Below are 12,238 nucleotides of genomic sequence, written 5' to 3'. Positions count from 1 at the left end.
ATGTGGCTGCCATGTGGCTGGGGTGCCTTGCCTGGGAGAAAGGAGGACAGAGGGCACCGAGGGTCCCCTTTAAGGGAGGTGAATAATCTCCCTGCTGGGCAGCCCCCCCACCTAACTCCCCTCACACACTGACAAAAAACCTGGCCAAGAAAGAGGCCTTTGTCCCAGGACATCTGAGGCTGAGGGGGGAGGGGAGAAGGCTACAGGTGAAAGGACACATCAAAGCAGCCAGCTGCCCCTCCTCCTCAAAACAGCTCCCCTACCCTGTTCTCAGAGCCCAGGTTTTTCTTGAATGAAGGCTGTGCCCTAAATGCCTGCCTGCCTAAACAGCTGGGAGGATAGACACCTGGTCCTTACCTTCAGCTGCCTTCCACTTTGCTATGACTCAGTTTCCCTGTCCCTAAGGAAGCCACGGGAGAGAAGAAGGAGGCTACAACCTACATAAAGTGTAGAGGTCATTTTTGAGTGGACCATCAGGTTGGAATTCATCACAGCCATGGAAGAAACGAAGACCTGGCTGGAGTCCTGGGCTGAAAGGAGGGCTGGAGAGGCTTGGAGCCATGTGTGCCCCCGCTGGCAGGGAGCAAGGTGGGGGCGGGGTGTGGGCAGAAACCACACCAGGCTCAAGTTTCCTCTCTTGGCCAGAAGGGGCAGGAGGAGAGGAGAGCCTCGGGGAAAGGGGAGGGTTGGAGGAAGGACTGAGAACTCAGGCCGAGGGCCTCTCAGAGCAGGCTGGTGCGCCTGCTTGGGGCTCCCTGCCCCAGCCCAGCCCCAGCCTCCGCACTCAGAGCCCAGCAATGGCCTGGGGGCGGGGCGCGGCCCTCGCGGACTCTCAGAGGTAGCAGGGATCCTCGCCCAGAAGGTGTCAGCTCAGGCCCAGCCTCCCCAGAGACAACACCCGGAGCCTCATCTCCTCACCTTGCTGGGACTCTGCCACAGGTGCCTGAAAGGCGGCGTGGGCGGGTGGATTCCAGTGGGCTCTGAGGGGCAGGCTGGGAAGGGAGAAGGTAGAGGGGGAAATAACCAACTTTCAGGATGTTCTTAGGAGATCTCAGACCTTCCCAGACTGCCCCTGGTTTAGGAATCTGACATCCTTGGAAACTTCTCTATGAAAAGACCTAGATGGCTTGAGTGCTCTGGGATCTTTGGGGTAGGAGACTAGATGGGGACTAGCGGGTGGTCTCCGGAGGCACTGCTGGGGGCTGGGAACCCTTCAGCTGGTGGGCTGCCCTGGGAGAGGCAGCAGACTCCCAGCTATGTGGTATCACCCTTTCCCCTACCCACTCCACTCCGCTGCCCTGTCCAGCCAGCTGGGAAGGTTTGGGGGAAGCTAAGGAATTGAAGACACGGGATCTCTGGATCTCTGAGAAGTGTTGTTGCAGCAAGATGGGGTGGTGGGTACTGGGTGTTGCCCCTCATTGCTCCTCTTTTTCTGGGCCCAGGAGCAGTAGAGATCCACTGGAACTGGAAGGGAGAGGAAGGCATCCCAACCCCAGTGGAGTTCCTTCTGACTGGAACCCTGGGCTGATTGGGTAGTAGGGCATTGGGAAGCAGGGGAAGACAAGAGAAGGTGTATCAGATCTGCTGGGGTTAGGATTCTCTAGTCGTTGGTTCCAAAGGACTGGAGTTTGGGGTCCAGGGATGGAGTGACAGGACAGCAGAAACTTGCCCCTTTCTGCCTTGTTCCCACACTCAGGTTTGAGTCAGGCATGCCACCAGGGGACTGAGCTCACACTGTTCTGATCGACTCTCTCTTCCTGTTTCCTTCATTCTGCTTGTTTCTCTGTCTCACCTCTGTGTGCCTCTCCCTCTTTGGGGGTTCTCCCTCATATTTCTAAATAGGTTGCTTACTTGCCAACCCACATCCCACGTTTTACTGACCTTTCCCTATCCTTTTACTGCCTGTACTGACACTTGGAGGGGTGGGATAGTCAAATGAGCTTCAGAAGAGGGACCTCTCTCATCATTCCCTCTTGTCAAGGAAGTTGAGAGCCCTGGAGCAGCAGTGGAGGCCAAATGCCTTCCTCTCCCCAGCGTCACTCTCCAAATTCTCCTCGCCCTGTATCCCTAATCAGAAAGCTCCATAACATTCTGTGAGTAGTGGGGGATTATGATAAAATCTTTCTGGTTAGGTAGGACCATCAGGATAAGAGTAAGGAAGATGAATTTTAGTCCCTGCAGATGGCTGCAGTTCTACCTGATCCACAATATTGGGGAATAAGAGAAGGAACGGCCAACTCAGTGGGAATAAGATGTCGTGTGACCGTAATATGCAGGCTAAACTGTAAAGTGGGAGCTGCTTATTATTGTAAAAGGAAAAGGAACACAGGGAAGCCCACTTCCCCAGTACCTCCCCAGTTTCTGCACTCTATGGTGCAGAATTGGATCTGACTACACCTCCCTCCCTGATCTATACCTCCACCTGCCGGTTCCCCTGTCCTCTGAAATACCTCCTAAGACCCAGAGGGACCTATGCCTGGTGTATAGACCACTACCCACCTTTGAGTGTGTAGGGAAAAACATCCTGCTCCTCCTGTAGCCTGGTGCAAACTTGCTACTACACTGGAGAGCTGGCTGGAGCTGATCCAGAAATTCTCCTCAACTCCCTGTCCCCGGACCTCCTGCTTCCCTCTGCTCCCCTTCTATGTTCTCATTTTCCTGTCCCAGGAGGAGGGGGAGACTGAGCTCCAGGTTTTCATGAGAAGGGGCTGATATATAGGCTCAGAGACAGGGGCCACCTGGAGCCCAACCTTGCTTGGGTCAAGGAAGTGAAGTTAGAAGCTGCTTAGAGATCATTTTCTGGCCTCCTTTCTGGCTTTGTGTTCTTTCCTGTAAATCCATACAGTTGGACTAGTTTAGTGTTTCTCAAGGCAAGGTTGGTCTGTTGTATCAGAATCACTGGGCACTTGTTAAAATGCTGATTCCTGGGTGCCTGCACCTATGAGTTCAATTCAGTAGGTCTGGGGTGGATTTTAAGAATCTGTGTTTTTACACGTAGCCCAGTGAATGTAGTGACTCCCTGAGCTAGATGCAATATACTGCCTCTCACAGCAAGGAGGTCCTCTAGTCCTATCTCCATTTAATGGAACAGACTGAATGTGAAGCAATTTGCCCAAGGTCATGCATCTTGAAGGCCATAGAACCCCTTCTCCTACCTCCTAGGGCAGGATCTTTGTACTATACCTTAAAGTTACATCCAGAAAAATAAAGGAGAGACAAATGAGGGGTGGGGTGGATGAAGAACTATGAGGCAAGAGTCTTGTCCCTGCCCCTAAACCCCTTCTCCATTCACTTTGCCTTTGGGCAATTTCCGTCAGAACCTGGGTAGGGGAGGGTGGGGTTCCGGTGTTGAAATGGCATCCTGGACAGACATAAACACCCCACCCACTCTGCCCACTGGCCAAAAGCCTGTGCCTACACCAACTCCCAGCTCTGGGGATGGCAATATAACAAGGCAGTGGAGGCAGGAACTAGGGGAAATCCTCTTTCAAAAGGATAATTTGTAGTTTCCACTAATTTTGTGGTAAGTCAAAGAGTGGATTCCATATTAAATAGCTGTGGTGGGCCATCTTTGTGGTGGGTGGTCTAAGGTCATGTAATTTGAGGTCATCCAGTCCTATCCTCTGTCCTTCTATAAGTTTCCTTCACCTCTAGCCAGCTTTCCTTTCCTTATATGGCAGTGCATGCGTGTGCATGCATGTGTGTGCACGCATATGTGCGTGTGTGTGTGTGTGTGTGTGTGTGTGTGTGTGTGTATGTGCATGAGTGTAATGTCTAGCTCTAAGAGATCAGGAGGCCCCTGCCAAATCTACCTGGGATCTCTTATGGAAGGCAGGAAAAACAGATGCAGGGAGAGACGGGTGTCAGGGAATAGGGAGGCAGCATGAGGAGAGGGACTGACAGAGAGGAGAATATAAAGGCAGGATTGAGGTTTTGCTGAGAACTCTAAGCCTTCCAAGCAGAAAGGAACCTCTGAGTTCAACTTGTCCAACTCCCTAGTTTTACAAATGAGGAAACAGGGGTCCAGAGAAGTGAGATGGCTTGCCCAACGCCACTCTGCTGCTTTGTGGCAGAGCTGCAGCTAGAGTCCAGATCAAAAGAAAAGGGATTGGAGGTGAGTATGCATTTAAGGCTTGAAAGAGATATTGCCCAGGAGAGAAAAGAGACAGACTCTACAAACCTGAGCAAGTGCGAGACCCTGTTTCTACCAAAAATAGAAAAAATTAGCTAGTGCACCTAATTATGGTGGTGCACGCCTGTAGTCCCAGCTACTCAAGAGGCTGAGGCAGGAGGATCACTTGAGCCCAGGAGTTTGAGGTTGCTTTGAGCTATGATGATGCCACTGCACTCTAGCCCAAGCAATAGAGTGAGACCCTGTCTCAAAATAAACAAATAAGTAAATAAAAAGAGACAGACTCTACAGAAAGAACTGACTGATGTAGGCTGCCAATGGAGGACTGGAATATGGAGACACAGGGGTGGGATGGAAGGTGCCTGAAGGCATTGTAGGCAAGGAGAGTCAGATTCCAGAACTAATCCTGCTATTTATCTGCTTGGGTCTCAGTTTCTGAATATGCCTTATAAGATCTTTTTGAAAACCAATCTCATAAACTAATGCTTGTAAAATGCTGGTACAGTTCTTGACAAGTGCTTAGTAAGTCTTTGTTATCATCATTATATTGCCTCAGAAGAGGAGAGACCTCTGGTTGTATGGGTTGGGGTATGGCCAAAATGATTCTGTGAGGACACAGGGAAGAGGTCCAGTGTCTCCAGAGTCCATTCCTACTCTGCCTCTGCTGCCTGCTGCTGATAAACCCCTTATCTGGCCCAGGCAGGGGAGCCCAGGGGCAGGATAGGAGGAGAGGGCAGGGCTGCTATCAGCCACCAGGCCTGGGCCATATCATGGAGAAGGGGAGGGGCTGTCTGCTTGGCTCTTTCCACAACACGTCTTGGGGATTCCCAAGCACGTACTCTCATTTTGGGAAGAAAAGGCAGAGACCCTAAAACTGAGGACAGAGGAAGAAAGCAGGGATGACTTCTGATGTTGCCACAGAAAACAGAAAACAAACCAAAACAAAAAACCCAGAAGATCTGACTCTGCCCCTGGCCAGAAAAACCATTTTGGGGAGTAAGAAGTAGGGGAAAGAGAAGGCATCTTGTCTGGAGAAAAGGTAAAGACCTATGTGCTCCCAAAGGACCTGACTACAGCCATAATAGGTGAGGTAGAGATCACTCCACAGAAAAAGACTTTCCAGCTTAAGGGGTTGGTTAATGAGACCAGCATGAGTGAGGGAGATGGGGTCTCTCCTTCCCTTATGTGAAGCTGGAGGGAGCCCCTCTCTGGGGTAAACTTGCTGATCCTAGCAGGTGCAGCTCTAACACCCTTCTTCCTTTAACACAGGTTTCTGAGGCCATTTGGGCTTTGGGGGAACCTGGACCAGACCCTGGTCCAGTAGGATGCCCCCGTGTCCTCCCCAGCAGAGCAGGAACAGGGTGATACAGCTGCCCACTCCAGAGCTGGGCGAGATGGAACTGACTTGGCAAGAGATCATGTCCATCACTGAGCTGCAGGTGAGGAGGGAGCGGGAAGGGGGTGGGGAGTGGAGACGAAGGGAGAAGCAGGGAGTTGGCCTGGACTGAGGCAGCAGGTGGGAGCAGGCAGGGCTCAGGGCTGGAAATGTTACAGGTCTGGAAAAGGAAGGGCTGGAGTATGGGGAGATCTGGATGGAAGACATTGAGGAACATCAAGGAGAAGGGAGTGTGGAGGAGCAGGGGATAGGAGTGGTGGGGAGGGAAGGATGTGATTGGGCTGTAGGCTTTCTCAGCAGCCATCTGCTTACATCTCTCTCTACCCCACCTCCTGCTCTGCCCTCCATTGCTCACCTTATTCTCTTCTGAGCTCCCTCCCCTCAAATCCTGCCCTTCTTCCCTCATTTCCTCCCCCTGCCCTTAGCAGCTGGGCCCCTTTCCCCCAGGTAGCAGTAGTTCAGAGGCCTCAGGAAGGGGAGGCAGACTGTGCTGGGGTCCTCTCCTCCTGGTAGTTGGACAAAGGGGTGACTGTTGGCTTAACAATGATGCCTTTGTCCCAGCTGGGCTGGAACAGGGTGGCTCCCCGATGTGGGTTGGGGGCCTTGTTTCCAGCACACTCTCTCCTCCTCACTGCACCTGGGCAGGGACAGAAGCCCTGAAGAGGAGAGGGCAGAGCTTGTGCTGGCTCCCCACGGTGTTTCTTAGCCTCCAGCCCGCCCCCTTTTCCTCTCCTGATGCCATGCCTGGTGCCCTCAGCATCTGCCCTAGGCCCTCCTGCCACACAGCAGCTCCCTCTGCTGGGCACCCAGGGCATGGCCAGGGTCTGAATTTGACCCTTTGACCCTAGATAACCGCAGCAGGAAAGTGTTCTGAGGGGTCATCTTGGATAACAACGCCTTGTCTTCCTGAAGGAAATAAAGGAACATGAGCCATTTCAACCCAGTAAGAACTTTCTCCTGAGGAGGAGATTTCATAATTGTTCCAATGTTAGGTAGTCTTTTCTGAAGTCCGACCTCAGTGACTTCCATTCTTGCTTAAGCTGCTTTCTTCTTGGAACAGCTGCATCACAACTTCACAAGAAGCTTCCAATGATTTTTAGCGCCTTTCTCTTTCCTTTTTACTATCTCACGGGGTCTTTCAGAACACAGCTTGGTCTTGAGAGAGTGCTGGTTTCTCTTCCTGTCTCCAAACCTCTTTGTGTCTTTCCTTGCAGGGTCTAAATGCTCCAAGTGAGCCATCGTTTGAGCCCCAAGCCTCATACCTTGGACCCTCGACACCCCCAACTTACTGCCCCTGCTCAATTCACCCAGATGCTGGCTTCCCCCTTCCTCCACCACCTTATGAGCTCCCAGCATCCACATCCCATGTCTCAGACCCCCCCTACTCCTATGGCAACATGGCCATACCAGTCTCCAAACCACTGACCCTCTCAGGCCTGCTCAGTGAGCCCCTCTCAGACCCCTTGGCCCTCCTGGACATTGGGCTGCCAGCGGGACCACCCAAGCCCCAAGAAGACCCAGAATCTGACTCAGGATTATCCCTCAACTATAGTGATGCTGAATCTCTTGAGCTGGAGGGGACAGACCGGCGGCGTGAGTATGTGGAGATGTACTCGGTGGAGTACCCCTACTCACTTATGCCCAACTCCTTGGCCCCCCGCAACTATGCCTTGCCACCCACTGAGACCCCCTTGGCCTTAGAGCCCTCCTCAGGCCCTGTGCGGGCTAAGCCTACTGCACGGGGCGAGGCAGGGAGTCGGGATGAACGTCGGGCCCTGGCCATGAAGATTCCTTTTCCTACGGACAAGATTGTCAACTTGCCGGTAGATGACTTTAATGAGCTGTTGGCAAGGTACCCGCTGACAGAGAGCCAGCTGGCACTAGTCCGGGACATCCGACGGCGGGGCAAGAACAAGGTGGCTGCCCAGAACTGTCGCAAGAGAAAGCTGGAGACCATCGTGCAGCTGGAGCAGGAACTGGAGCGGCTGGGCAGTGAACGGGAACGGCTTCTCAGGGCCCGCGGGGAGGCAGACCGGACCCTGGAAGTCATGCGCCAACAGCTGACAGAGCTGTACCGTGACATTTTCCAGCACCTTCGGGATGAATCAGGCAATAGCTACTCCCCTGAAGAATATACACTGCAACAGGCTGCCGATGGTGCCATCTTCCTGGTGCCCCGGGGGACCAAGACAGAGGCCACAGACTAAGCTGGCCTAGAGGGGTGGGACTGGTGATGGGAATTTCCTTCATTACTTTCTGATGAAGGTATTCCCTAACCCTGGGACCCAGAAGGCAACAACAGTGGTAACAAGGTGTTTGGGAGCTCCAAAGTGTGTTTAAAGAGGCTTGCCTTGAGGGAGTATGTGAGGGGAGGGTTGGAATCTCTTCCCTGACTTAGCTTCTCAGATCTCCAACCCCCACCTCCTCTAAGCTTTGGTCTATAAAGTGATCTCCAGAAATAGCCCTTCATTGTGTCTTCCTTCTTGAGGGAGGGTGATGAAGCTTAGCACTCCTCAGTGATCACTACCTGTTGGGGATAGGCAGTGAATACTGCCAAGCTCATTTCTTCCCCCTCAGAGCTCTGTATGAAAGGTGCATACAAAACTTGGGCTTGGGCAACATGGACATCTCCCATCTTCATCCCTTTTCAGAGTGATGGGCCATGCATGATCTGAGGAATCTCACACCTCCTAAACCCTATTTATAGAGCTTGGAGAGCTGCCAGAACTGGCTAGACCTTCCATGCAAGTTCCCTGAGGTCTCTCCTCTGTTAATCCTTGGAACACAAAAAAAGCTAGAACACCCATAGGCTTTTTTTCTATTCTTTCCCTCCTGCTTACTTAAAAAAAAAAAAATTATTATGGGTACATAGTAGTTGTATATCTTTATAGGGTACATGTGATGTTTTGACACAGGCATACTATATGCATTAATCAATGTCCTGCTTCTCAGCCTGGGTGCTAACATGGCTGGGCTTGGTCAAACTGAGCAAGCTGTTCTTGACTGGAATGAGTTTGATTAGACACGAAAGTTTCAGAAGATTTCATACCCAAACCTTGATAAAACCTGCTCCACAGTGGTGTAAAATACGCATTCCTGTCAAACTTTCTTTTTCTGGTTATATGAGACAAACACTATCCAGTTCTTGTTTGGGGGCCCTCCTTTTCTAGATTCTTTAAGTTTTGCTTACTGTTTCTTCTTGAAACAGAATACAATTGGACTAAGTACCAGATTCCTTAGCCACATAAAAAAAAGTCCAATCAAACATCCCAGACAGGATGGGTGTGGTGCCTCACTAAGTAATCCCAGCACTTTGGGAGAGGGGAGAATCACTTGAGACCAGGAGTTCAAGACCAGCCTGGGCAACACGGCAAAATCCACCTCTACAAAAAATTTAAAAATTGGTCGGGCATGGTGGTGCTCACCTATAGTTCCAGCTACTCAGGAGGCTGAGGGGGAGGATCTCCTGAGCCCAGTTTGAGGCCTCTGTGAGATATGACCATGTCACTGTTCTCCAGCCAGGATGAAAGAGACCCTGTCTCTGAAAATAAGACCACCTGACTCCACACTATCTCCTTCCACCAGCTGGGTGGTTCCTAATCTTCTGAGCAACTGAAATTATAGTTTACCTCTTTGGAATATTTTACCTCTACCCATTTATTTCACTGGCTCCACTACAACATGGAAACCTTATTTCCAAGTTCTGATATAGACACCACAGATGTTGAGACATGAAAACAGATTAAAGGTGTAGAATCTTCATGCCTTTAAGTCTAGGGAATGAAAGCAACTTGAATCTTCCTCTTCTTAATAGAGTTGAAAACAGTCCAGACAACTTTACATTCTCAAAAATTTGATACACTAAGTTTTTAAAAAAATGAAAATTTCCCCACATTTCAAGTTGTAAAAGGTGCGGCCCTTGGGCTAGCTGTTCAGAAATCTGATTTTTATCTTAAATATTATATATAATTAAAAAGAAACTTGATTTTACTAGTTCACCTAACAGATGATTCTCCATTTTTTCCAAGCTCACAAAATGTGGCAATTCCTGGCTTGAGATTTCTACTCAAGTACCAGATAGCTGGCCAATAAATACTTATTTGCCAAAGATGAGATCCATTATGCCCCTCCACACTCTGCAACAGATGGTAAGCATGGCTCCCAGTGGAGACCTCCTGAGCTCAATGGCAATGTTAAGCTTGTACAACTCGATTGTCCCCTGCCAAGGGAGCTAGAAAAAGGACATGCTCAAGTGGAGTGACAGTAAACAGCTTACTTCTACTGGGCCAAGAGTTACTCCTGCAGTGAGAGCTTGTTTCTATTTTCATTAAACCATGACACTGAATGGGATAAATTTGAGCATAGTAAATAAAACATAGTGTTAAGACTTCTACAACCAATCCTCCCTAACCTGAATTTCAACATGCATTAAGATATTTGTTTTTCCATGTTTTCTAAGCATTGATGCCCACACAATGCCTTGTGCCTTACAAATTTAAGGATCTGAGGAAACACTAGTAAGGGATTAAAAAGGGGCTGCTAAAAACTTCAGTTTATCAGACAACTGGTATGTCAGATACCCACATTTCCCAAATCTGAAAAGGTATAGTATGTAAAGTATGAAGCTATTTACCATAGATACCATGACAAAACAAACAGAACTAAGTTAAACGCAAATTATTTATTTAAAAACCCATTCACAAAATAGAATGATCAATTAGAGCTGCAAGCAGCTAACGTCAACTGCATGGCAGTGAAAATGAAGTACAGTGGCTCAGATAAAGGTTGTCCTCACAAGGATGTTCCTGCAAAAGGAAAAAGAGGTTATGAAGCATTTACATAAGCAGAGTTGCCAGATTCTACACTTATGTACGCTGTGCCCAGCCTAATTGTTTTTGCAACTCATCATTTTGAGATGAGTTGAGATGCCTTGTCATTTTTTTACTTTGGGAATACAGAGCACTATTGCTGATCATTACCTTATAAAAGCTTACCTTTTAGCCATGAACTTGGACAGATGAGTTTCTGGTTTTTTTAACTTTTTTTTTTTTTAAACAGTTGATAAGACAGTAGTAGTAGCAGACTCCTCCCTAGAAAAGTAAAGAACCTTTAGAACTAGCTCTTTTCTGAGACCAAGTCCCATCTCAAGCTAAACCTCCCACCTCCCATTAATGGTCCACCCATCCTCCCACCATTTGGGGAAAAGATTCTAATGCATTACTTTGAGCCATTGTTTTAAGGAAATGGGTCAAAGGAAGGTAAATAAAATTAAAGGGCAAAAATATATTATGATAGTAGTAATTAATGTGCTCACTTCCTTCAATTGGGAGCCACCAACAGTAGGGTGTCAATTTAAAACAATTCATCTCCAGAAAAACCAAGTGCAGCTTAACTGGACTAGTTTTGGCTCAATATATTAAGGAAAATGTAACAAAACTGGATTTTAGGTAACTATATGGATGTAAGTAAAATCTGTTCTTACCTACAAGCATAGCAATAAAACCTTTCCTCCTGGTTCTGACTGCTAGTCCTAAGAGTCAGGTGTGCCTTACTCTTGTCTGCCTCCTTCCTTGCGATGATCACTGAAACTTCACTCCCTCCTAGCTTTCAAGGAGCGTGTCGTGGCCTGTCCCTGGCTTATCTGTACTCCACATACCACAAGTGTCTACTCTCAGCTGCAGAGTGTCTGAGCTCGGAGCCATTCGCGCTATACTTGCTAGCAGTTCCTAGTAGCTGAACATCTCTCCTGGATCTTTAAAGGCATTGTCACGAATCCTGAGGTATCTGCAAACTCCCTCAATAGTTAAGGTTCCACCTGCTATTGCAAACTCAGCCAATATCATGGAACTATCACCCATGCTTTCCCACCCACCACCACCTCCCACCCTCCTCCAACCACCCTCCTCCCCAAACTTCCGAGTCACACACCCATGGGATGGAATATACAATTCCTATTGATAAACAAATCGCTATGCTACTAGGTACAATGGCACTGAAATTATGAGGGTAAAGGCAAGGCTCAAAATAACCTATGTACAAATAACAATTGTTGGATATTAACTGTCGAAAGTTTAGATATCATTTTCTATACAATTAATACTATAGGATGGTTGTGTAATCTTGTGCCATATAAAGGAAAACTGCAGTTAACACCAAATTATGTAGAAAAGAATAATTCCTTCTACTTTTATAGTTTCAATTTCTAATTTAACTACTGTGGTTACCCTATAAACTTCTGAAGACCCACCCAACCAAAACCCATTAAAACTGCAGTTTTCCTTTAATGTAAGCCTATTTTTACGTTCATTAAACTTCTTACTGGTACTGGTCATTTTAAAAAGGTCTCCCAAACACTTCTAATCTGTGGATTTATTGGGTGGCATTAGCCAGCAGCTGGTTTCTATTATCTGGCAGAGCTTTGAACTTGAATTGTGGTAGAAGCATTTAACATTATCAGGGGTAGTGGGTAGGGAAAGTCCAAATCTCTGCCAGTCCCAAATCCATACAGTTGTCATTTCATTCAAGAGAATTAAATCGTTTATTGATTACACATGATAATGGTTGATACACAAGCTTCATTCCCATCTATAATTTTATCTGGTACCATTATTCAATTTAGATATATTGCATAGGATATGCCAACAATCATCTTTATAACCAATAATTCCATGATTTTCCTTGGATGAACCCTTTTAATGGTGAACTTCAGG

At 48.2% G+C, this 12,238-nt stretch overlaps 1 protein-coding gene and 1 long non-coding RNA gene across 4 annotated transcripts; one reads left to right on the top strand and one right to left on the bottom strand.

Annotated features, from left to right (window-relative positions):
* Positions 1–618: 618 nt before the first annotated feature.
* NFE2 (nuclear factor, erythroid 2) lies at positions 619–7,991 on the top strand. Of its 3 annotated transcripts, none has more exons than XM_012652451.1 (3): positions 619–939; positions 5,402–5,571; positions 6,743–7,991. In XM_012652451.1, the coding sequence occupies exons 2-3, from the start codon at positions 5,458–5,460 to the stop codon at positions 7,733–7,735; spliced, it is 1,107 nt and encodes a 368-aa protein (XP_012507905.1). In that variant the 5' UTR covers positions 619–939; positions 5,402–5,457; the 3' UTR covers positions 7,736–7,991. The 3 variants fall into 3 exon arrangements, with proteins under 3 accessions (XP_012507905.1, XP_012507914.1, XP_012507923.1); XM_012652460.1 differs by lacking the exon at positions 619–939 and adding an exon at positions 3,475–3,523; XM_012652469.1 differs by lacking the exons at positions 619–939; positions 5,402–5,571 and adding an exon at positions 6,426–6,471 and having other exon boundaries at positions 6,743–7,987.
* A 2,199-nt stretch (positions 7,992–10,190) lies between these two features.
* LOC105816896 lies at positions 10,191–12,237 on the bottom strand. The gene is made up of 2 exons (XR_001137812.1): positions 10,523–12,237; positions 10,191–10,333 (listed from the first exon to the last, which is right to left on the bottom strand). It is a non-coding gene; the product is annotated as an uncharacterized LOC105816896 (long non-coding RNA).
* Position 12,238: the final 1 nt, after the last annotated feature.

The sequence above is a fragment of the Propithecus coquereli genome, unplaced genomic scaffold (assembly GCF_000956105.1).
Source record: "Propithecus coquereli isolate 6110/MARCELLA unplaced genomic scaffold, Pcoq_1.0 Scaffold111, whole genome shotgun sequence".
Lineage (NCBI taxonomy): Eukaryota > Metazoa > Chordata > Mammalia > Primates > Indriidae > Propithecus > Propithecus coquereli.
The sequence above is the reverse complement of the archived record's forward strand: the minus strand, read 5'-3'. Positions and strand labels throughout refer to the sequence as shown.

Bases quoted from the DNA above. Each gene is read 5' to 3' on its own strand.
- NFE2 (XM_012652451.1), top strand. From the start codon at position 5,458: ATGCCCCCGTGTCCTCCCCAGCAGAGCAGGAACAGGGTGATACAGCTG. The intron at 5,572-6,742 runs GTGAGGAGGGAG...CTTTCCTTGCAG, and splicing joins TGTCCATCACTGAGCTGCAG to GGTCTAAATGCTCCAAGTGA.